The sequence below is a fragment of the Pogoniulus pusillus genome, chromosome 37, assembly GCF_015220805.1.
Source record: "Pogoniulus pusillus isolate bPogPus1 chromosome 37, bPogPus1.pri, whole genome shotgun sequence".
NCBI lineage: Eukaryota > Metazoa > Chordata > Aves > Piciformes > Lybiidae > Pogoniulus > Pogoniulus pusillus.
The window spans coordinates 2,984,684-3,008,511 of NC_087300.1; the positions used below are offsets into that span (position 1 = coordinate 2,984,684).

General features: G+C 54.8%; 1 protein-coding gene across 1 annotated transcript in view; it reads right to left on the reverse strand.

Moving 5' to 3' along the window:
• Positions 1 to 451: 451 nt before the first annotated feature.
• Positions 452 to 23,828, reverse strand: part of CSMD2 (CUB and Sushi multiple domains 2) — a 439,963-nt gene continuing 416,586 nt past the window's right edge. The window contains exons 61-72 of the mRNA XM_064172682.1: positions 23,550 to 23,723; positions 22,187 to 22,360; positions 21,585 to 21,658; positions 20,231 to 20,342; positions 16,517 to 16,696; positions 14,980 to 15,045; positions 13,178 to 13,339; positions 11,539 to 11,651; positions 10,792 to 10,879; positions 9,436 to 9,574; positions 7,941 to 8,116; positions 452 to 5,981 (exon numbers count right to left, since the gene is read on the reverse strand). Of these exons, the coding sequence (XP_064028752.1) occupies positions 7,957 to 8,116; positions 9,436 to 9,574; positions 10,792 to 10,879; positions 11,539 to 11,651; positions 13,178 to 13,339; positions 14,980 to 15,045; positions 16,517 to 16,696; positions 20,231 to 20,342; positions 21,585 to 21,658; positions 22,187 to 22,360; positions 23,550 to 23,723 (1,442 nt within the window). The 3' untranslated portion in view covers positions 452 to 5,981; positions 7,941 to 7,956. The remainder of the gene's footprint in view (positions 5,982 to 7,940; positions 8,117 to 9,435; positions 9,575 to 10,791; positions 10,880 to 11,538; positions 11,652 to 13,177; positions 13,340 to 14,979; positions 15,046 to 16,516; positions 16,697 to 20,230; positions 20,343 to 21,584; positions 21,659 to 22,186; positions 22,361 to 23,549; positions 23,724 to 23,828) is intronic.

Genomic DNA, 23,828 nt, shown 5'->3' on the forward strand with positions numbered 1-23,828 from the left:
GCCAATCCCTGACCCCTCTTGCTGCAAAGAAACTGTTCCTCAGCACCAACCTAACCCTCCCCTGGCTCAATTTCAGGCTGCTTCCTCTTGTTCCATCACCTGGTAGTAGGCAGGAGAGGCATGAACCTGCCCTGGCACAGCTTCAGGTTGTGTCCCCTTGTTCTGTTGCTGCTTGCCTGGCAGCAGAGCCCAACCCCACCTGGCTACAGCCTCCCTGCAGGCAGCTGCAGACAGCAATGAGCTCTGCCCTGAGCCTCCTCTGCTGCAGGCTGCACCCCCCCAGCTCCCTCAGCCTCTCCCCACATCTTGCTTTAAGGGTTTAACCTTCAACCCAGGCCATTCTGATCTCCTCCTCTCCCCGATCAAACCAAACGAACTCAACCAAATAAAAGTGGAAGGAAAAGCAAGGCCCCACCCCCCCCCCCCAAAAAAAAAAAAAAAAAAAAGAAAGAAAAATTAGATTTTTTTTTATTTGAAGTCCAAAATTTAAAATAGCTTCCAAATTCCTGCCCAGGAGAGCAGGCAAAGCCTCATATACAGAGACAGATAAATTAAAGTGGGGCATACCGCAGAGACAAGCCGAGGAGGGTGGGGGTGGGGATAGATTACATCTGTACAGCTCTCTGGAAATCAGATTTATACAGTTTAGTACATTTACAAAATGAAGGAAAGAGGGGGGGAAAAAAGAAGGAAAATAAGTTCAGCTTCAGCTACTTGGTGGGGTTTTAAGTACAATAATGGAGGGAGAAATCAAAGTGAAACTCACAGCGAAACCCAAAGCGAAACTCAAAGTGAAACCTAAAGTGAAACCCAAAGTGAAACCTAAAGTGGAACCCAAAGTGAAACCCAAAGTAAAACCCAAAGTGAAACCCAAAGTGAAACCCAAAGTGAAACTCAAAGTGAAACTCAAAGTGAAACTCACAGCAAAACCCAAACCAAAACCCAAAGTGAAACCCAAAGTGAAACCCAAAGTGAAACCCAAAGTGAAACCCAAAGTGAAACTCACAGCAAAACCCAAACCAAAACCCAAAGTGAAACCCAAAGTGAAACCCAAAGTGAAACTCACAGCAAAACCCAAACCAAAACTCAAAGTGAAACTCAGACCAAAACTCACAGCAAAACTCCAAGTGAAACCCAAAGTGAATCTCAAAGCAAAACCCAAAGTGAAACTCAGACCAAAACTCACAGCAAAACCTAAAGCAAAACTCAAAGTGAAACCCAAAGCGAATCTCAAAGGGAAACCTAAAGTGAGACCCAAAGTGAAACTCACAGCAAAATCCAAAGCAAAACCCAAACCAAAACTCAAAGTGAAACTCAAAGTGAAATTCACAGCAAAACCCAAAGCAAAACCCAAAGTGAAACTCAAAGTGAAACTCACAGCAAAACCCAAAGCAAAACTCAAAGCAAAACCCAAAGCAAAACTCAAAGCAAAACCCAAAGTGAAATTCACAGCAAAACCCAAAGCTAAACCCAAAGCAAAACCCAAAGTGAAACTCAAAGTTAAACTCACAGCAAAACCCAAACCAAAACTCAATGCAAAACCCAAAGTTAAACCCAAAGTGAAACTCACAGCAAAACCCAAACCAAAACTCAAAGTGAAACCCAAAGTTAAACCCAAAGTAAAACCCAAAGTGAAACTCACAGCAAAACCCAAAGCAAAGCTCAATGTAAAACCCAAAGTGAAACCCAAAGCAAAACTCACAGCAAAATCCAAAGCAAAACCCAAAGTGAAACTCAAAGTGAAACTCACAGCAAAACCCAAACCAAAGCTCAATGCAAAACCCAAAGCAAAACTCAATGCAAAACCCAAACCAAACCTCAATGTAAAACCCAAAGTTAAACCCAAAGTGAAACTCAAAGTGAAATTCACAGCAAAACCCAAAGCAAAACCCAAAGCAAACCCCAAAGTTAAACCCAAAGCAAAACCCAAAGCCAAACCCAAAGCTCAGCAGCATTTACAGAGGGGAGGTTGGTTTGAACTGTACAAAGTTTTGACTCATAAAAATAGATCTCTGTACAAAAAAAGGGATTTTTTTTCTTCTTTTTTTTCTATTTTTCCTTTTTTTTCCTTATTTTTTTCCTTTTTTATTAATGTCTTTTATTTTGTTTTGTTTTTTCCCTCTGATTTCTTTTTCTGCTTTTATTTTTCCCTTTTTTTTCTTTATTTGCTACTTTTTTAGTTTTCATTTTTAATGTTTTCTATTTTTTTCCCTTTTCCTTTCTTTTTTCTCTCCTTTGTCTTTTCTCTCCTCTTTTTTCTTTCCTTTTTTATTTTTTTTGTTCCCCCTTTTTTCATTTTTTTTATTCCACTTTCCCCCCTTTTTTTTCCTTTCTTGTTCTTTCTTTTCTTCCCTTTCCCTTTTTCCTTTCCTCTCCTTTTTATTTCTTTTCCCTTTCCTTTCTCGTTTTTCTTTCCTTTCTTTCTTCTTTTTCCTTTCCTTTCTTTCTTTTTCTCTTTCTTCCTTTTCCTTTCTCTTTTTTCTTTTCCTTTTTCCTTTCCTTTCTTTTCTTTATCTCTTCCTTTATTTCTTTTTTCTTTCTTTTCTTGTTCCTTTCCTCTCTTTCATTTATTTTTTTCCTCTTTTTTCTTTCTTTTCTTCCTTTTCCCTTTCCTTTCTTTTTTCTTTATCCTTTCTTTTTTTTTACTTCCTTTTTCCTTCCTTTTTTCCCTTTCCTTTCTCTTTTTTCTTTCTTTATCCTTTCTTTTTTCTTTCTTTACTTCCTTTTTCCTTTCCTTTCTTTCTCTTTTTTCTTTCTTTATCCTTTCATTTTTTCTTTACTTCCTTTTTCCTTTCCTTTCCTTTTTCTCTTTTTTCTTTATCTTTTCCTTTATTTTTTTCCTTTATCCTTTCTTTTTTCCTTTCTTTATCCTTTCCTTTCTTTCACTTTTTTCTTTATTTTCTTTATCTTTTCCTTTATTTATCTTTTTTTCCTTTATCCTTTCCTTTCTTTTTTCCTTTCTTTAGCCTTTCCTTTCTTTCTCTTTTTTCTTTCTTTATCCTTTCTTTTTTCTTTCTTTACTTCCCTTTTCCTTTCCTTTCTTTTTTCCTTTCCTTTCTTTCTTTTTTTTCCATTCTTTTTCCTTTCCTTTCTCTTTTTTCTTTCTTTTCTTTTTTCTTTGCTTTTTTATTTTTCTTTCTTTCCTTTCTCTTTTCTTTTTTTTCTTTCTCTTTGTTTTTTGCCTTTTCTTTCTTTTCATTCTTTTTCATTTTCCTTTCCCCCTCTGAACTCTGAAGCAGTTTGAAGCTGATGCCATCCTCTGGGCAGCAGAATGGATTATGACACATATCAGGCCCCAGCCAGCTTGCAAAAACTAATGGGCCACCCCCCCCCCAATTCCTCCTCCTCCTCCCTTGCTGCTGGGGCAGCAGCAGGCAATGGCATTTCATGGGCTGAGAGCAGCAGGTCCTGTGGCAGTGGCACTGCTCTGCTCCCTGCCTTGCTGTTAAACCATCTCAGGCTCCCTTCACACCCCTTGCCAGCAGCTTCCCCTGGCTCTTCCCGTGGGTTGGGAGGGATTCAGGCAGGTGTGGGGCAGCAGGTGTGGGCTCTGCTGTGGCTGTGTGTGTGTGGACATCCCTGCCCTGCACACTGACCAGCTGGGAGAGGCTTTTCTTGAGCTGAAAGGAGCCTGGAAAGACTCCAGCTCTGCCACGGTGGGACACTGGGAGGTGCCCAAGCACTGGGTACTGGAAGCAGAGCCAGGACGTTGCCATCATTGGCATCAAAGCACCAGGGCCTAGCAAAGTGCTGCTGCCTTTGGGCTCTGCCATGCCAGGCAGCCTTGGTCCCTTGGCTGCAGAGCAAAGGGCAGGAGAACAGGCTAGGGGCATGGAGCAAACAATAACTGAGGTTGGCAAGGACCCTGGGGTCAGTTATGGGCCAGGAGAGCAGAGCTGAAGGTAGGGCCCAGCTGTGTGCTTGCAGCCACAAGGCAAGGAGCCAGAGGAGCATCCTGGTCTCACCGCTGCAGTGGAAGGGGAGGCAGCTCCCTGCCCTCAGGGCAGCCACTCAGCTGAGGAGCTGGAGGGAAGACATCCCTTGGCCCCACACCCAAGTGCCACCACAGCCTGGTCAGGGTCCTCTCTTCTCACTTACCCTTCAGCTTGTTCTGGGGTCCGTGCCCTGTGAGCTGCAGGTGCCCAGGCTGGAGCTGGCACCACTGCCAGCCTGACCCAGCTCCCCACAACCAGCTGGAAGGTGAAACCATCTCCACCCACTGGTGTGCTTGGCATGAGCTGGGAGCCTGCTGTGCTGCAGGACATGGTCCAGCACTGGTCCTGAGCTGCTTGTGGTGCCCCCTCCACATGGGCAGCACCTCTCTGGATCAGAGGCTGCCCATAATAAATCAGAGCACCTCTGGCTGCTGGAGGGGGGCAGCAGAGCTGGCATGTTTGGGGTGGGGTGGTGTTTTTTGGCAGGCTGGCTGTCCAGCAGGTAGGCTGCAGGCTGCTGCTTACTCTAAGAGAGCTGAATAAGAGACAGGAGTAAAAAAAATAAGCTATATTTATATATACACACAGACAGAGTAAAAAGAAGAAACAAAACCAGGAGGAGAAAGAGAAAAAAAAACAACCCAACCCAAAACACAAACCCAAACCCCAAACCCCAAACCCAACTACCCTGTGGCTTGCATCAGGCAAAACCTCAGCTGACAAGAGGCAGGGGAAAGGCAGCTTGGAGGTGCAAGCATGGATGTAAACACCACCTCCCCCTCCCCACACACCTCTTTCTTTGCCTTCTGCTTGTCCTTCAAGTCTTCTGCAAAGAAGAAGCTGCTTCATCTGCACCACACTGCCCTGCCTCAGCTCAAGCTCAGGGTGGTCAAATGGCACTGTTGAGTTTCCTGGATTCCAGAAATGGGGAGAGCCAAACCAAACAGAGCCAACCAAAACCAAAGCCCAGCAATCAAGAGCAGCAGCTCTGCTCCCTGTTAGGAGAGGAGCAGTGTCAGCAGGACAGGATCCTCCTCTCCTAAGGCAGGGAAAATGTCAAGCAGCCTTATCTGCTCTCACCAAAGCCAAGGCAACCTTCCTGCCCCTGGGAAATAAAGGGAAGAGCTTTGGAGAGAAATGAAACCCCTTATTGCATGGCCATTTGGAAAGGGCAGAGGCTCCTGAAAGCAGCTGGGGGGCAGTGGGTGTTTGGTAGAGTTCTTCTTGAAGAGGTTTCTGTCCCTTCGTTGTCTCTCAGCAAGTTTCTGCTCAGGGGGTTTGGATACAGCTAAAATCAGCAGCTGATGGGAGAGGGTTGGAGATGGGGGGTGGGGGGAAATGTTTCCTTACCAGCCCTGAAAGCTGCCTGAAATGAGCACAGGGGCAGGAGAAACCCAAAAAGGAAAAGTCAAGGGTGGGGAAGAGGAGAAAAGCTTGGAGAAGTTCTGCTTTTCTCACTGAAAAGGTCCTGTTTGAAAACTCTTCCTCTGCAAAAGCTTCAGGATAGGACAAAAAGAAAAAACCCCAACAACCAACCCCCAAACCCAACAAAGAAGTCAGCCACAAAACCAGAGACACAGCAAGTTCTCATCCTGCCCCATCCCAGTATGTTCCATCGACTCCACTCAGCACCTCGTGGCTCTGCAGCCTGCTTTGCTGTCCAAGCTCTTCCCCAGCTTGTTGGGACCCCACACAGCAGCTCACTGCTCCCTCCAGGGACACACCACCAAGGGCAGGTTGGTTGTTCCAAGCCTTCCCATCACCTGGCCTCCCAGGATGTGATGGCAGGCTGAGCCCCAGCAGCAGGGTGGGAGAGAGGAGCTGTGTTGGAGCAGACCTTTGGTTGGCTTGGTGATGCAGGGCAGGGTGGCAGAGGTTGGGTGAGGCTGGCAGGGGGCAGCCCAGCAGTCTCTCAGGGCCTCAGCGCCGAGTCCGACGAGGTGCAGCAGCTTCTCCACAGCCTCATCGAGGTTGGGAGGAGGGAGATGAGGAGGGAATGGATGGAGACTAGTGAGGTGAGACACAATCATCCACTAGACACCAACCCTGGAAGGGTGAGAGAGAGGCAAAGACTTTGGTCATAACAGACAGCAAAGCCTGCAGCGGTTTCCTGATCTCAGAGCATCACAGAACCAGGCAGGGTTGGAAGGGACCACAAGGAGCAGCCAGTTCCAACCCCCCTGCCATGCCCAGGGACACCCTACCCTAGAGCAGGCTGCACACAGCCTCAGCCAGCCTGGCCTCAAACACCTCCAGCCATGGGGCCTCAACCACCTCCCTGGGCAACCCATTCCAGCCTCTCACCACTCTCCTGCTCAACAACTTCCTCCTCACCTCCAGCCTCACTCTTCCCACCTCCAGCTTTGCTCCATCCCCCCCACTCCTGCCACTCCCTGACAGCCTCAAAAGTCCCTCCCCAGCTTTTTTGGAGCCCCCTTCAGATGCTGGCAGGCCACAAGAAGGTCCCCTGGGAGCCTCCTCTGCTCCAGAAGAGAGAACCATCTCACAGCAAGAACATTCCAGCCTAGGAGTCCTCTTGCAGTCCTACCTTTGCCTAGGACATGAAGCCATTTCTCTGCACCTCTGCAGCACAACCTGACACATCCACAGACTGCAGCAGGCTGGAAGGGACTCTCAAAGGTCATCTTGTCCAACCCCCCTGCAGTCAGCAGGGACTAGAGCACAGAACCATAGAGCCAGGCAGGTTGGAAGAGAGCTCCAAGCTCAGCCAGCACAACCTAGCACCCAGCCCTGCCCAACCAACCAGACCATGGCACTAAGTGCCCCAGCCAGGATTGGACAAAACACCTCCAGCCACAGCCACTCCACCACCTCCTGGGCAGCCCATTCCAGTGCCAATCACTCTCTCTCACAACAACTTCCTCCTCACATCCAGCCTAGACCTACCCTGGCACAGCTTCAGGCTGGGTCCCCTTCTCCTGGTGCTGGCTGCCTGGCAGCAGAGCCCAACCCCACCTGGCTACAGCCTCCCTGCAGGCAGCTGCAGGCAGCAATGAGCTCTGCCCTGAGCCTCCTCTGCTGCAGGCTGCACCCCCCCAGCTCCCTCAGCCTCTCCTCACAGGGCTGTGCTCCAGGCCCCTCCCCAGCCTTGCTGCCCTTCTCCAAACACCTTCCAGCACCTCAACAGCTCTCTTGAACGGAGGAGCCCAGAACTGGACACAGCACTGCAGGTGTGGCCTGAGCAGTGCTGAGCACAGAGCAGGTCCCCTCCTCTGACTGCTGTGCAAACAACCTGCTGCAGTCACACTGGAGCAGCCACTCCTAGAGCCCCTCCACCTGGTGCCTGATCTCACCAGAGGCCTCACGCAGGATTTGCTTTACCCCTGGGGCCCCAGGAGCTCCTGCCCCAGTGGGCAGCCATGCCCTGAGCTGAGCATTACTGTTTTGAATCACAGATTTAACCATGTTGGAAAGACCTTCAAAATCATCACAGGCTCACAGAATGCCAGGGGTTGGAAGGGACACAAAGAGCTCATCCACTCCAATCCCTCTGCCAGAGCAGGACCATCCAATCTAGCTCAGGTCACACAGGAACACATCCAGACAGGCCTGGAAAGGCTCCACACAAGGAGACTCCACAGCCTCTCTGGGCAGCCTGTGCCAGGGCTCTGGGACCCTTCCAGGCAAGAAGTTCCCCCTTGTGCTGAGCTGGAACCTCCTGTGCTGCAGCTTCCATCCATTGCTGCTTGTCCTGTCAAACCTCCCTGTGGAGCCAGTCCCAGTGCTCTGAGACCCTTACAGAGTCCAACTTAACACCTATCACCTTCTAATTAACTAACCCATGGCACCAAGTGCCTCAATCAGCCTCCTTTTAAAGACCCCCAGGGATGGTAACTCCACCACCTCCCCGGGCAGCCCATTCCAATGCCAATCTCCCTTCGGGTCTTGCCTTGGGCACCTCCTGGGCTACCCGAACTGCCCTGAGAGCTTTGAGCAGTGATCAGCAGGTGGAGGGTGGTGGCCCTGGGGGCCATGGGCACTCACCAGGCAGGGCTGGGTGCTATACAGCTGTGCAGACAGTGCTGACTGTGAACTCTGTCTCGTTGGCCATGATGTCTGTGGGCTGCAGGTTGCGGTCGTACATTGGGTTCTCGAAGGTGGCTCTCACGTTGGTGTTCTCGTGGCCTGCATAGCCATTGAAGGGGACTTTTGGTCTTCTCCTGCAGGGTGGGAGAGAGAAAAGCCAGACAGGGTCATGGCTGAAAAGCCCCTGACAAGAAGCCAGAGGGAAGGACAAAGCTGCTCTTGTCAGAGGACGAACGCCTGGGGATGAAGTAGAAGGGTGAGGGAGGGATGCTGCAGCCAAGGAGGAATTAACCCCTGCTGCAGGGCAGGTGAGGGGGGGACCAGCTGGGAAGCAGCTCCAGGGAGAAGGGCCTGGGAGTGCTGGGAGGACAACAAGTTCACCCTAAGCCAGCAATGTGTCCTCGTGGCCCAGAAGGCCAATGGGGTGCTGGGAGGCATTCCAAAGTGTAGCCAACAGCTCAAGGGAGGTTCTTCTCCCTCTCTACTCTGCCCTGGTGAGGCCACATCTGGAATGTTGGGTCCAGTTCTGGGCTTCCCAGCTCAAGGGGGACAGGGAACTGCTGGAGAGAGCTCAGAGGATGCTGCAAAGAGGCTGAGGGGCCTGGAGCAGCTCTGTGAGGAGGAAAGAATGAGAGCCCTGGGGGTGTTGAGCCTGGAGAAAAGCAGCCCCAGAGGGGATCTGAGCAATGCTCAGCAAGAGCTGAAGGATGAAGGGCAGGAGGCTGGGGCTGGGCTCTCTTCAGTGGTGCCCATGGACAAGAAAAGGGGCAGAGGGCACAAACTGAAGCCCAGGGGGTACCACCTAAACAGGAGGAGAAACTGCTTTGATGAGAGGCTGCTGGAGGCCTGCAGCAGGCTGCCCAGAGAGGCTGTGAAGTCTCCTTCACTGCAGAGCTTCCAACCCCCCCCAGCCATTGTGATCCTGGGCAAGCTGCTGTGGAGCAGGGGGGGTTGGACTGGATGATCTCCAGAGCTCCCTCCCAAGCCCTCCCATGCTGTGCCTGTATCTGCAGCAGAATCCTACCACAGAGCTGCAGCAGAGGCAGCTCCTGGGGCTCCCCAGCCCTGCAGAGCAGCCTGGCCCCTCTCTGCCCTGCAGCACAGCAGCACCTCCACAGGACAAATCCCTCCTTTCCAGCACATCCCAAGCCAGCTGCAAGGCTGGAGCATGACATTTCCTCTGCTTTATCCTCCCTAATGTTGCCACAAATCTCCCTGATGGTCAGAGCAGCCCTCCCCACTCTCTCCTCCCTCCACCCCCACCCCTCCACTCATGCCTGCTGCTTTCTCTTTTCACCTTCTGAACTAAGCAACCCCATCTGGAGGGATGGGGGAGGTGGAGGGGGTGGAAGTGCTTTTAAGTCACTATTTTTATCAAGCCCCCCTGGGTTTTTACCACCCTCTGGGTGAGATTTTTGTCTCCCTCACCCCCAGCATCCCTCCCAAGACCTACCTGTGTTTGTAGAGATAAAGCACAAACCCTGCAATAATCAGGGCTATGAAAGGCACAAGGATGGCAGCTGCCACAGAACTGCTGTTGGATGCAAAGTGGTGTCCTATTGATTCAGGATCGTTTTCCATCATGCTGATGTCTGGAAGATAACAGAAGCAAGAGCATCTCAGCCACCTCTGTGGGAGATGAGGTGGGGAGGGTGAAGGGGGGGCTTGAGTCATAGGTTATGGCATCAGCAACACAAAAAGGTTTATGGAATGGTTGGGGTTGGAAGGGACCTTGAAGTTTGTGCAGTTCCAAACTCCCTGCCACAGGCATCTTCCAGTAGGGAATTGCCCCTTGCAGGCTGCTTTCCATGGCACTGAACTAAGAATGGGTTGGGTTGGGTTCCTGGCTCAGGAGCAGTGTGGGCAGCAGGACAAGGGAGGTTCTTGTGCCCCTGTGCTCAGCACTGCTCAGGCCACACCTGCAGTGCTGTGTCCAGTTCTGGGCTCCACCATTGCAGAGAGATGCTGAGGTGCTGGAAGGTGTTTGGAGAAGGGCAGCAAGGCTGGGGAGGGGCCTGGAGCACAGCCCTGTGAGGAGAGGCTGAGGGAGCTGGGGGGGTGCAGCCTGCAGCAGAGGAGGCTCAGGGCAGAGCTCATTGCTGCCTGCAGCTGCCTGCAGGGAGGCTGTAGCCAGGTGGGGTTGGGCTCTGGTGCCAGGCAGCCAGGGACAGAACAAGGGGACACAGCCTCAAGCTGTGCCAGGGCAGGTCTAGGCTGGATGTGAGGAGGAAGTTGTTGTCAGAGAGAGTGATTGGCATTGGAATGGGCTGCCCAGGGAGGTGGTGGAGTGGCTGTGGCTGGAGGTGTTTTGTCCAAGCCTGGCTGGGGCACTTAGTGCCATGGTCTGGTTGGTTGGGCAGGGCTGGGTGCTAGGTTGTGCTGCCTGAGCTTGGAGCTCTCTTCCAGCCTGCTTGGCTCTATGGTTCTATGCACCATCTGCCTGTATATTGTGCTAAGCTGTGAGTAGAAAGCCTCATCCCTTATCCTCCAGCCAGCTGAGTCTAGCCTGAGTGAATTCATTGGGGGTTGGGGCAGGTAACTCCCAAACCACCACACTCAGCAAGGCTGCAAACGAAAGGCAGGGAGAGAAGAAGAGTTCCCTAGAACAGAATAGAATCACAGAATCAACCAGCTTGGAAGAGACCTCCAAGCTCATCCAGCCCAACCTATCCTCCAGCCCTAGCCAATCAACCAGACCATGGCACTAAGTGTCTCAGGCAGTCTTTTCTTCGCTGTTTGGAAGCCTCCCCTGGCAGCAGAGCCCAGCATGCAGGCAGCCAGGGCAGAGCAGCAGGCAGCAGGAGCTTACCAAGTCTCTGGAGGCCAAACTGTCCGAAGCCTTTGCCACGTACAAAGCCCTGGTACACAAAAGTGCCACTTGAAGACTCTGATGAAACCTGCAATGACAGGAGAGTGGAGCTCACCAGGTGTGCCCAACCCTTCCCTGGGATCTTAGCACCCATCTTAACCCAGCAGCATCCATCTGATTCCATCCCTGCTGGAAAATCACAGTGGGTGTGAAGAAGTCCAAGGACTTGTGAAGACTCTGACAGCTCAGGAGGGGAAAAGAGAAGGACCTGCTGGCAAGAAGACATCACTGATCCAACAGGGATAGCAAAGGCTCCAGGCCATGGCTCAATCAGATGTACCTTTCCTCTCAGCTTCAGTGACCTCTTCAGAGCATGGCAAATGAGCAGAGACAGCAACTGGGGTGAGGAGCTGAGTCCAGCAGGGAAGATTTAGCTCTGCTGCTTGGATCTTTAACAGCTAGCAAATGTTAGCAGGGAATGAATCCTGTTGGATTCTCCTTCCCTGGGGTCTGGGAAGCTCAGGGGTTTCAAACCACAGGGCAACAGAAGCCCACACAGCTGCCAGGGAGCACGGAGGAGCTGGCTGGGGTGTGATGTTCTATGTCAAGCAGGCAGGAGAAGATCATCTTGCCACCAGCTTGGCATCACCTTGCCACCAGCTAAGGGACTTATTGCCCTAGCTGCAGCAGGAGGAGAGCTGTGCTAGCAGTGGCAGGGCTTTGTGCAGGAGGTGGCCACACACTTACATGTCCATCTAGAGCCCACTTCTCAGTTTTGAACTTGTTGACAAAGATCTCCACGGGGCCTGTTATTTGGTACACCTGGAGAAGCAGATGCACATCTTCCTTCTTGTACACCCCTGCAAAAGAAGGCACTTGGAATCCCCAGCTGAGCTCAGGCTCATTCTCTTGCTGCTGGAGAGGGTGGAGAAGTCATCACCTGAGAGGGACAACCAAGCCTAGCAGTGGGACACCCTGGGAAACACCAACACACAACCCCACAACCACCTCCAGGCCCTTTGCACATGGGGAGAGGCTCAACTGTTCCTGTTCAGGTGGTGGTGTTGGAGCAGTAACAGCCTGGTGCTCCACAGAGGGCAGGCACAAGGAGCACCCAGGGCATTCCAAAGGATTTATCTTGGTCTCCAAGTCCAGCAGGCTGGGAAGGGGTGGAATGAGCTGAGCTGCTTTGCAGGAGAGTCAAAGCAACCTCAGGTGCAGGCTCACTACAGCTCCCTGATAGGAGGCTGAGGTTGGTTGGGGGCTGGGCTCTTCTCCCTGGGGACAAGTGATAGGATGAGAGGAAATGGCCTCAGGTAGCAGGAGGGGAGGTTTAGGTTGGACATCAGAAGAAATTTCTGCACTGAAAGCCTGGCACAGGCTGCCCAGGGAGGTGGTTGAGTGCCCATCCCTGGAGGCGACTCAAGGAGGCAAAGATGTGGTGCTGAAGGCCATGGCTTAGCACTGTGGTGGAGGGAGAGGATGGTTGGACTTGAAGGTCTTCATCCAACCAAACAGCTCCATGGTTTTGTCTGCTCTGGTCCAGCCAAAGCTTGGAGACTTCCAACCTGGGTGCTCCTGTCAAGCTCTGCTGGAGCAGCAGCACTCAGCCAGCAGCAGATGCTGTGGTACCACCTACAGCACAGAGCATAGAATGGTTTAGGTTGGAAGGGACCTCAAAGCTCAGCCAGTGCCAACCTCACCCTGCTATGGGCAGGGACACCTCCCATCAGCTCAGCTTGCTCCAGGACTCATCCAGCCTGGTCCTGAACACCTCCCTGGGCAACCTGTGCCAGTCTCTCACCACCCTCAACCTGTGCCAGTCTCTCACCACCCTCAACCTGTGCCTGTCTCTCACTCTCAAGAATTTCTTCCCCATCTCCAGTCTCCATCTCCCCTCCTCCATCTCCCCTGATCCTGTGCAGATCTTTCTAGACCCAAACCATCAGGCAGAGCATACCTCAGCTGCCACTGCCCTGGCACCTCTGCAAGAGCCCCCTCACAGGGAGAGCTGGCATCTCCACAGCCACCTCAGCCATGCCAACCCCCAGCTTCTGGTGAAGGGCTAAGAGAGGAGCTGGGTCCTCTGTGGCTGCACTGCTGCCCTCTGCAGAGGTGTGGGCAATGCCAGGCTGCTCAGAGCTTGTACCCAGGCAAATAGGTGGCTTCCCTGTCCAGCTGCAACCTGTGCCAGTCTCCCACCAGCCTCACTGCAAACAACTTCTTCCTAACATCCACTTTCAGTCTCCCCTCTACCACTTCAAACCCATTCCTGCTCACCCTGTCACAACAAGACCTTGTCAGTAGTCCCTCCCCAGCCCTCCTGGAGCTCCCTTCAGATACAGGAAAGCTACTCCAAGGTCTCTGCCAACATCATCTCCCTTACCAGACACCAGGAGCTCCACACCACTGTGGTCTATCAGGGTGGCATTGACTTTACTGGTGGCAGGGTCGAAGCTGGTGACGGAGAGCATCGCAGGCTGCTTCTTGCCCAGGTACTCATAGGAGCCTTTCCACAGGGAATTCCTTGCAAACACATCAGCAGGCACTGGAAAATGACAGCAGTTGGAGGATGGGAGGTGAGGGAGGGAGGGAGTGGTGGAGAGAAAGAAGAGAGCAGTGTTGGTTATCCCCAGGGTTTAGGAATCAGAGCCAATCCCTTCCTTCCCCTGCAGTCAGCAATGCCTCTTCCAGCAGCTCCAGTGCCACCCACTCCCTGCCTGCTCCTCGCCCACAGCAGAGCCAAAGAGAGGAGAACAAACAGGCTGATGGCTGCAGTTTGGCTTGTTTTGACTAAACCTCTCAGTGCAGGTTTCAAAACAAAGCGATCCCCCAGAGGATTGCTTTGGCACAGCTACCAGAAGATGTTTATTCTCATCCACACCGCATCTCCAGCCCCCTGAGGGCTCCCAGGGATCAACTGCCTTGAGGCTCCTGTGCCAGAGTCTCAGCATGGTAGGGTTGGAGATCAGTCAGCCCAAGCCTCCTGCTCCAGCAGGGCACCCACAGCAGCTTGCCCAGGATCACAATGTCCAGATGGGGTTGGCAGCTCTGCAGAGAAGGAGGCTCCACAGCCTCTCTGGGCAGCCTGCTGCAGGGCTCTGTCACCACTGCCACCCAGAGAAGCATGCCCAGGATGGGGCACCCAGGATCAACATTCTTAAGGCTCCTGTCCCAGAATCCCAGCATGGTGGAGTTGGAAAGGACCTCTGGAGCCCACCCAGCCCAACCCTCCTGCTCCAGCAGGGCACCCACAGCAGCTTGCCCAGGATCACAGTGCCCAGATGGGGTTGGCAGCTCTGCACAGAAGGAGGCTCCACAGCCTCTCTGGGCAGCCTGCTGCAGGCCTCCAGCACCCTCACACCAAGCAAGTTTCTCCTTCGGTTCAGATGGCATCTCCTGGGGTTCAGTTTGTGCCCCTTTTGCTGTCACTGGGCACTACTGTGACCACTGGGATGAGCTTGGTTTGGGATCTCTGCAGAGAAGGAGGCTCCACAACCTCTCTGGGCAGCCTGCTGCAGGGCTCTGTCACCACTGCCACCCAGAGAAGCATGCCCAGCATGGGGCACACAGGATCAACACTCTTAAGGCTCCTGTTCCAGAATCCCAGCATGGTAGAGCTGGAAGTGATCCCTGCGGATCAGTGCAACCCTCCTGCTCCAGCAGAGCACCCACAGCAGCTTGCCCAGGATCACAGTGCCCAGATGGGGTTGGCAGCTCTGCACAGGAGGCTCCACAGCCTCTCTGGGCAGGCTGCTGCAGGGCTCTGTCACCACTGCCACCCAGAGAAGCATGCCCAGCATGGGGCACCCAGGATCAACTTCCTTAAGGCTCCTCTCCTAGAATCCCAGCATGGTGGAGTTGGAAAGGACCTCTGGAGCTCACCCAGCCCAACCCTCCCTGTTCCAGCAGGGCACCCACAGCAGCTTGCAGCAGGACCACCACGGGCAGGTGGGTTTGGGATCTCTGCAGAGAAGGAGGCTCCACAGCCTCCCTGGGCAGCCTGCTGCAGGGCTCTGTCACCACTGCCACCCCGAGCAGCATGCCCAGGATGGGGCACACACACAGGTTGCTTCCACCAACCCAGCAGGTTCCAGATTTACAAGAGAACACCTGAGGTCCTCCTGGCTGCCCTGGGACACAGGACAGGAGTGGGAAGGCGCTGGCAGAGGAGCCCCAGGGTGGTACCTGCGAGCCTGGCGAGCGGCGGGTCCCGCGCGGTGCCCACCGGCCTGCCGCTGGGGCGGACATCAGCTGAAAGAGAGGGGAACCCACAGCTGGTGAAGGCTGCCCCTTTGCTGCCGTGCTGACCTTCCTGCCGTGCTGCTGCTAGCAAGGGGACAGCCTCCAGCTGGCTCTTGCTCACAGAGGTGATGTGGCTGCATGTCAGAGGGCTTTGGGCAGGGCTCTCCCTGCCCAGCCCATCCGCAGCAGCTGGAAGCTGCCACTTAGAGTCACAGAACCAAGCAGGCTGGAAGAGAGCTCCAAGCTCAGCCAGCACAACCTAGCACCCAGCCCTGCCCAACCAACCAGACCATGGCACTAAGTGTCCCATCCCTTGTCCTGCTGCCCACACTGCTCCTCAGCCAGCCCAGGATGCCATTGGCTCTGCTGCCCACCTGGGCACTGCTGCCTCCTCTGCAGCTCCTCTCTGCCAGCACCCCCAGCTCCCTCTCTGCCTGGCTGCTCTCGGCCACTCTGGACACAACAACCCCAAGCAGCACTAGAGGCTGGGGACAAAGTGTAGAACCCTGCCCTTGGCCTTCTTCAGTCTCATCCCCTTGGCCTCTGCTCACCCATCCAGCCTGGCCAGGTCCCTCTGCAGAGCTCTGCTACCCTCCAACAGCTCCACAGCTGCTCCTAGCTTGGTGTCATCTGCAAACTTACTGCTGCTGGACTCAATCCTCTCATCCAGATCATCATTAAAGCTACTGAACAGGCCTGTGCCCAGCACTGATCCCTGGGGCACACCACCTGTGCCAGCTGCCAGCTGGATATGGCACCATTCACCACCACTCTCTGGGCCCAGCCCTCCACACTCAATTCTTGACCCATATCAGAGTGAATTTGTCCTCTCCCTACCACCTGCTCCAGACCAAAGTGTCCATGCAGAGCTGTTGTGCCCCTAAAGTGCCATGCAGTTCACCTGCAAGGTCAGACCACACAGACTCCTACAATGGCTTGGATTGGAAGGGACCTCAAAGCTCAGCCAGTGCCAACCTCACCCTGCTATGGGCAGGGACACCTCCCATCAGCTCAGCTTGCCCCAGGACTCATCCAGCCTGACCTTTAATACCTCCAGGGAGGTTGTGGAGCACAGAAGCACCCAATGTGATCTCTGATCTCTGATCACATTGGGTGCTTCTGTGCTCCACAACCTCCCTGGGCAACCTGTGCCAGTCTCTCAGCACCCTCAACCTGTGCCAGTCTCTCACTCTCAAGAATTTCTTCCCCATCTCCAGTCTCCTCTCCCCTCCTCTATCTCCACTGATCCTGTGCAGATTTTTCTACACCCAAACCATCAGGCAGAGCATTCCTCAGCTGCCACTGCCCTGGCACCTCTGCAAGACCCCCCTCACAGGGAGAGCTGGCATCTCCACAGCCACCTCAGCCATGCCAACCCCCAGCTTCTGGTGAAGGGCTAAGAGAGGAGCTGGGTCCTCTGTGGCTGCACTGCTGCCCTCTGCAGAAGTGTGGGCAATGCCAGGCTGCTCAGAGCTTGTACCCAGGCAAATAGGTGGCTTCCCTGTCCAGCTGCCATCTGCTTTGCAGGTTCGATGCTCAGAGCCTCCAGTGAGATAGAATCCACTCTGACAGGAGTAGATCAAAGTGTAGCCCAGAGATGGCAAATCCAGAGCACCAACGTTGGCATGGGAGGGGGTCTCTGGCTGCTTGCAGTGGTGAGCTGGAAAACAAAAGAGAATCACAGAATCAGGCAGGTTGGAAGAGAGCTCCAAGCTCAGCCAGCACAACCTAGCACCCAGCCCTGCCCAACCAACCAGACCATGGCACTAAGTGCCCCAGCCAGGCTTGGACAAAACACCTCCAGCCACAGCCACTCCACCACCTCCCTGGGCAGCCCATTCCAGTGCCAATCACTCTCTCTGACAACAACTTCCTAACAACATCCAGCCTCAACCTGCCCTGGCACAGCTTGAGCCTCTGTCCCTTGTTCTATTGCTGCTGGCTGCCTGGCAGCAGAGCCCAACCCCACCTGGCTACAGCCTCCCTGCAGGCAGCTGCAGACAGCAATGAGCTCTGCCCTGAGCCTCCTCTGCTGCAGGCTGCACACCCCCAGCTCCCTCAGCCTCTCCTCACAGGGCTGTGCTCCAGGCCCCTCCCCAGCCTTGCTGCCCTTCTCCAAACACCTTCCAGCACCTCAACATCTCTCTTGAGTTCAGGAGCCCAGAACGGGACACAGCACTGCAGGTGTGGCCTGAGCAGTGCTGAGCACAGGGGCACAAGAACCTCCCTTGTCCTGCTGCCCACACTGCTCCTCAGCCAGCCCAGGATGCCATTGGCTCTGCTGCCCACCTGGGCACTGCTGCCTCCTCTGCAGCTCCTCTCTCCCAGCACCCCCAGCTCCCTCTCTGCCTGGCTGCTCTCAGCCACTCTGGCCCCAGCCTGTAGTGCTGCTTGGGGTTGTTGTGGCCAAAGTGTAGAACCCTGCACTTGGCCTTGTTCAGTCTTATCCCATTGGCCTCTGCCCACCCATCCAGCCTGGCCAGGTCCCTCTGCAGGGCTCTGCTACCCTCCAACAGCTCCACAGCTGCTCCTAGCTTGGTGTCATCTGCAATGTCATCATCATGATGCTGGACTCAATCCCCTGGTCCAGATCATCAATGAAGACATTGAACAGGCCTCTGCCCAGCACTGATCCCTGGGGCACACCACCAGTGCCAGCTGCCAGCTGGCTGTGGCACCATTCACCACCACTCTCTGGGCCCAGCTCTCCAGCCAGTCCTTGTCCCATATCAGAGTGAATCTGTCCAAGCCAGGAGCTGCCAGCAGTGCCAGGAGCTGCTTGTGGCAGACAGTGCCAAAGACCTTGCTGAACTCAGGGTAGACTCCATCCACAGCCTGAGAGACAGCATCCAGCCACCAACAGAGAGGCAGGAGAGTGGCACCACGATGCCAGCAGGGACAGACAGCTCTTTGAAGAGCTTTATTCAGCCAAAGCTTTCTCTGCTCACATGAAGCCATGCCAGGATTTTTCCCAGCTGGAAGAATTAGTGAGATCCCTTCCTGTGCTTTGCTGTCTGCTTGGCTCTGTCTGCTAAAGCTCTCCAGAGACCTTACACTTGGGACCAGCTTCCAGGAACTGAAACCCAGGCTCTGCTCTTCACACCTTCTAAAGGCAAAAGCAGCCAGACCAAAGGATGCTGAAGGCATCTTCCTCCTTCCTTTAACTCTGAGCCCAGAGCTGTGCTGCAGGCCCATCTGCAGACTGAAAGCTACCTTTAAAGGACATCAGAGTGCTGTAAATCAGAGCATGGTTTAGGTTGGAAAGGACCTCAAAGTTCCAACCCTCTGCCATGGGCAGGGACACCTCCTAGTGGAGCAGGTTGCTCAAGGTCTCATCCAACCTGGCTTTGAGCATCTCCCTGGGCAACCTCTGCCAGTGTCTCACCATCCTCAACCTGTGCCAGTCTCTCACCACCCTCACTGTCAAAAATTTCTCCCTAATCTCCTGCCTCAATCTCTTCAAGCTTCAATCCATTCCCCCTCATTCCATTACCCCAAGCCCTTGTCACAAGTTCCTCCCTCAGCTTTCCTGTATCCCCCCTTCAGGTACTGGGGAGGCTGCTTTAAGGTCTCCCTGGAGCCTTCTTCTCTTCTCCAGACTGAACAGCCCCAACTCTCCCAGCCTGCCCTCACAGCAGAGCTTCTCCAGCCCTCTGATCATCTTTGTGACCTCCTCTGCTCTTCTCCAGACTGAACAGCCCCAACTCTCCCAGCCTGCCCTCACAGCAGAGCTTCTCCAGCCCTCTGATCATCTTTGTGACCTCCTCTGCTCTTCTCCAGACTGAACAGCTCCAACTCTCCCAGCCTGTCCCCACAGAGGAGCCCTCTGATCATCAGCTCAAGCCACTGATTCCATGACAGAGCTGCCTGTGTGTCATTTGCCTTCATGAGACCAGTTCCCTGCTGATAATTTGCACCCAGCTGTCCAGGGGATCAGACACTGAGTCCCTCAGATGTCTGCAGCAGTCATCAATTCCTAGAAGTGCTCCATAACTCTCAGGATTTGGTCCCTGGAAATGGAAGCTGAGCTCATCCAGCTGCCTGCCACCTGAGTGTGTGTCTGTGCTGCTCTGTCAGCTCCTGCTGTAAATGTGTCACCACTTGCCTTGAGGAGTTATGGCCCACACCAAATCAATCACACAGCCAAGTAGCTCCCTCTCAGCCACTGCTCTAAATCTGCCCCTTCTGTAGCTCCTCAAACTGCTTGTGAATGAAAACAAACCCTCAGCAGCCTTCAGAGGGCATTATCCTCATCCTCCTTTGACAGAGGATGGAAGGGGAAAGACTGAACTGGACTCTCCTGGTCTGGGAGCTCCAGCTGCAAGTCCACAGCCTGGCTGGGAGGCAGCAGCTCAGCCCTCATTAGAGTGACTACCTCAAAGCCATGCTGTGGCTGGAGAGAGCTTCCCACAGAGCCCAAAGGTCTTAAACCTAAGCTCAGTAGTTCTTGCTGGCATGGGGAAGGTGCTCATGGAATCATCTCTCAGGTCAGCAAGTCCCCAACCCTTACCCCAGCACTGCCAGGGCTGACCCATGGCCCTCAGCACCACAGCTACATGACTCTGAAAGCCCTCCAGGGATGGGGACTCCAATGCTGCCCTGAGCAGCCTGCCCCAGAGTTTGACAGCCCTTTGGGGGAAGAAATTATTCCTCATGGCCACCAGGGAACTGCCCCTTGCAGGCTGCTCTCCTTACCCCTGAACCACAGAATGAGTCAGGAAGGACCTTAAAGATCATTCAGCTCCAAACTCACTCTGCCATGGGCACCTTGCACTAGGGAACTGCCCCTTGCAGGCTGCTCTCCTTACCCCTGAACCACAGAATGGGTTGGGTTGGAAAGGACCTTGAAGCTCATCCAGTTCCAACCTCCAGACATGGGCAGGGACACTTCCCACCAGCCCAGCTTGCTCCATGCCTCATGCAGCCTGGCCTTAAACACCTCCAGGGAGGGCACATCCACAACCTCCCTGGGTGACCTGTGCCAGTGTCTCCCCACCCTCACTGTCCAGAATTTCTCCCTCTTCTCCACCTTCAATCTGCCCTCCTCAAGCTTCAATCCATCCCCTCTCACCCTCGTAGCCCCAGCTCTCCTGCAGCACCCTACAGGCACTGGCAGGCTGCCCTGGGGTCTCCCTGCTGAAGGACAGCCCCAAAGCAAGGTGGCAGCGTGGCCAAAGGTCCTGGCAGGACTCACGGACGCAGTCTGGCTGCACGCCGCTCCACGTCAGGTTGGGGAGGCAGGTCCTGGTGGTGGAGCCCTGCAGCAGGTATCCCTTCTGGCACTTGAAGAAGATGATGCTGCCCACCTGGGAGAGGAGACAAAGCACTGAACCTCTACAGCACCAAAGCACTTCTCTCATTTCCCACCCTCCACCCTGCTGGAGGGGGCAGGTGCCTGCTGCCTGCCCCCAGCGCCCTGGGCTGGAGCAAGCTCTGGGAGCCCCTGGGAAGCTGCAGCCTTTGTGCAGGGAGCTGCTGCTTGTAGTGCCAGGGTGGGGCAGGGCTGCTTGGTTCTCCAAACACACCCAAAGCCAGCAGCAGGCTCAGGAGTGAGAAGTCTGCCAAGAGGGATATTCAATGGAATGCACCCCGTGGCCCTGCTGGGAATGCCAAGTGGGACTGTGGAGGGCAGGAGAACAAATCAGACCAGCTGCCTTGGCAACTCTCTCTGGGGTGTGCTGAGTGCCTGCAGACTCCTCAGGCTGGGCTTTCATCCCTGTGCTTCCCACCAAACCATTACCATGGAGCTCACTCCCTGCTTCACACAGCTTCTGGGCCACAAAACCTCACCACTGCAACCACCTCTGGGTGCCTTTGCCACCCTCCTGAGCAAGGCTGCACCATGTTGGGTGCCTTTGCCACCCTCCTGAGCAAGGCTGCACCATGCTGGGTGCCTTTGCCACCCTCCTGAGCAAGGCTGCAGTACCTCTGGTGCCTTTGCCACCCTCCTGAGCAAGGCTGCACCACGCTGGGTGTCTTTGCCACCCTCCTGAGCAAGGCTGCACCATGCTGGGTGCCTTTGCCACCCTCCTGAGCAAGGCTGCAGCACCTCTGGGTGCCTTTGCCACCCTCCTGAGCAAGGCTGCACCACGCTGGGTGTCTTTGCCACCCTCCTGAGCAAGGCTGCACCATGCTGGGTGCCTTTGCCACCCTCCTGAGCAAGGCTGCAGCACCTCTGGGTGCCTTTACCACCCTCCTGAGCAAGGTTGCACCACGCTGGGTGTCTTTGCCACCCTCCTGAACAAAGACTGCACCACGCTGGGTGCCTTTGCCACCCACCCACACTCTGATCTGGATGGAGGTGTGCTCATGGCAGGTAATAGAGATCCATGAGAGGAGAAACAAAGGGCAGAGGGATCCATGGGAGGAGACACAAATCAACAGAACATGGGAAGGATCAATAAGATCCATGGGAAGCCACAGGAACCCACGGGAGGACACAGGAATCCCTGGGGACACACATGAAGGACACAGCCCCGGAGCAGGGACTCAGCCATGGACCAAGTGCCAGGGTGCAGCCGAGGAGCCCCTGGCTGCTGTGCCCCTACCTGGTAGCCCTGGGAGTTGTTCTGCATCCCGAAGAGAGGCACCCCTGGGTCGGCACAGGTGGTGAGGCTGGGGTCTGCAAAGCCAAGAACAGAGGCAGCCTGTCCAAGCAGAGCTGCTGGCAGCCAGGGCAGAGCTCTGCCTGCCCCTGCCCAGCGCAGCAGCCTTTAGCTCCAGCAGCAATGCTGGGGCCAGGTGTTGAATCTTAAGCAGCAAGCCCTGAGAGAAGGAGATTTGTTGTCTACCACCAGCTAGAAGGCACAAACCCAAAGCTGAGGAGGGACTTTTAAGGCTGTCAGGGAGTGATAGAACTGGGGGGAATGGAGCAAAGCTGGAGGTGGGGAGAGTGAGGCTGGAGGTGAGGAGGAAGTTGTTGAGCAGGAGAGTGGTGAGAGGCTGGAATGGGTTGCCCAGGGTTGAGGTCCCATGGCTGGAGGTGTTTGAGGCCAGGCTGGCTGAGGCTGTGTGCAGCCTGCTCTAGGATAGGGTGTCCCTGGGCAGAGTGCAGATGTCTGTAAACCCAGAGCAGAAACCCAACCTTGCTGCAAAGAGAGCTTTGACCACTCAAAGCTCTTAGCTGCAGGACAGAAGAGTCTCTCCTTACCTATGCAGCTGGGCTGGGTCCCACTCCATGTCCCATCAGACTGGCAGAACCTCCGGGCTGAGCCCACCAGCACGAGTGGGGCCAAGCAGGAGAAGGAGACAGACGAGCGGTAGGTGAAGCCTCTGTCCTCCCTCCTGCCCTGGGCAGGTATCCCTGGGTCACCACAGAACACAGCTGCAATGGGCAGAGAGGCAAGTGGGTAGTGATGGACCACCCCAAGAACCTTCATCACCTAAAGATGGATTTGATCCTGGCCCAAACCTTGCCAGCCCCTGCCATCAAAGCCTGGCCTTGAGCAGGGGATTAAAAGGAGAAGGCTTTGCTGCCTGCTTTCCCTAGCATGGAATCAGAGAAGGGCTTGAGTTGGAAGGGGCCTTAAAGATCATCCAGTCCAGCCCTCCCTGCTCCAGCAGGGCACCCCCAGCAGCTTGCCCAGGAGCACAATGGCCAGGTGGGGTTGGAAGCTCTGCAGTGAAGGAGACTCCACAACCTCTCTGGGCAGCCTGCTGCAGGCCTCCAGCAGCCTCACACCAAACAAGTTTCTCCTCCTGTTTAGGTGGCACCTCCTGGGTTCCAGTTTGTGCCCACTGCCCCTTGTCCTGTGCCTGGGCACCACTGACAGGAGCCCATCCCCACCCTCTTGCCCCTCACCCTTCTGCTCTTGCTGAGCATTGCACTTCCAGTTTGTGCCCACTGCCCCTTGTCCTGTCCCTGGGTACCACTGGCAAGAGCCTGACCCCATCCTTCAGCCACTGCTGAGCACTGCTCAGACCCCTCTGGGGCTGCTCTTCTCCAAGCCTCCCAGTTTGTGCCCTCTGCCCCTTGTCCTGTCCCTGGGCATCACTGACAGGAGCCCATCCCCATCCTCTTGCCCCTCACCCTTCTGCTTTGGCTGAGCATTGCACTTCCAGTTTGTGCCCACTGTCCCTTGTCCTGTCCCTGGGTACCACTGGCAAGATCCTGACCCCAGCCCCTTGCCTCCCACCCTTCAGCCACTGCTGAGCACTGCTCAGACCCCTCTGGGGCTGCTCTTCTCCAAGCCTCCCAGTTTGTGCCTACTGCCCCTTGTCCTGTCCCTGGGTACCACTGGCAAGATCCTGACCCCAGCCCCTTGCCCCCCACCCTTCAGCCACTGCTGAGCACTGCTCAGACCCCTCTGGGGCTGCTCCTCTCCAGGCTCACCGCCCCCAGGGCTCTCAGCCTTTGCTCCTCGTGGGGATGCTCCAAGCCCCTCAAGCATCTCCACGGGCTTCTGTAGTACCCTCCCCAGCAGTTTCCCTGTCTCTCCTGAAGAGGGGAGCCCAGGAGCAGCCCCAGCAGCAGCTCCCCTCCCTGTGCTCCCAGCCCAGCCCGTGGCACTCACGGAAGCACTGCGGGATCTCGCCGCTCCAGCTGCCGTTGCCCTCGCAGGTGAGCACGGCCGGCAGGGACAGTTGGTAGCCTTCCAGGCAGGCGTAGCTCACACTGGAGCCCCAGCTGAAATCCGAGCCCACCACTTTCCCGTTGGGAATGGCTTGGGGAGGTTTGCAGAGGATAGCTGAAGGAAGAGCAAAAGCTGCTCAGCTCTGCCGGCGTCCCGGCGGTGTTAGTGCTCGTGTGGGATCCAGGTCACCTCCTGCTCTCACCAGCACCTCCTGGGACT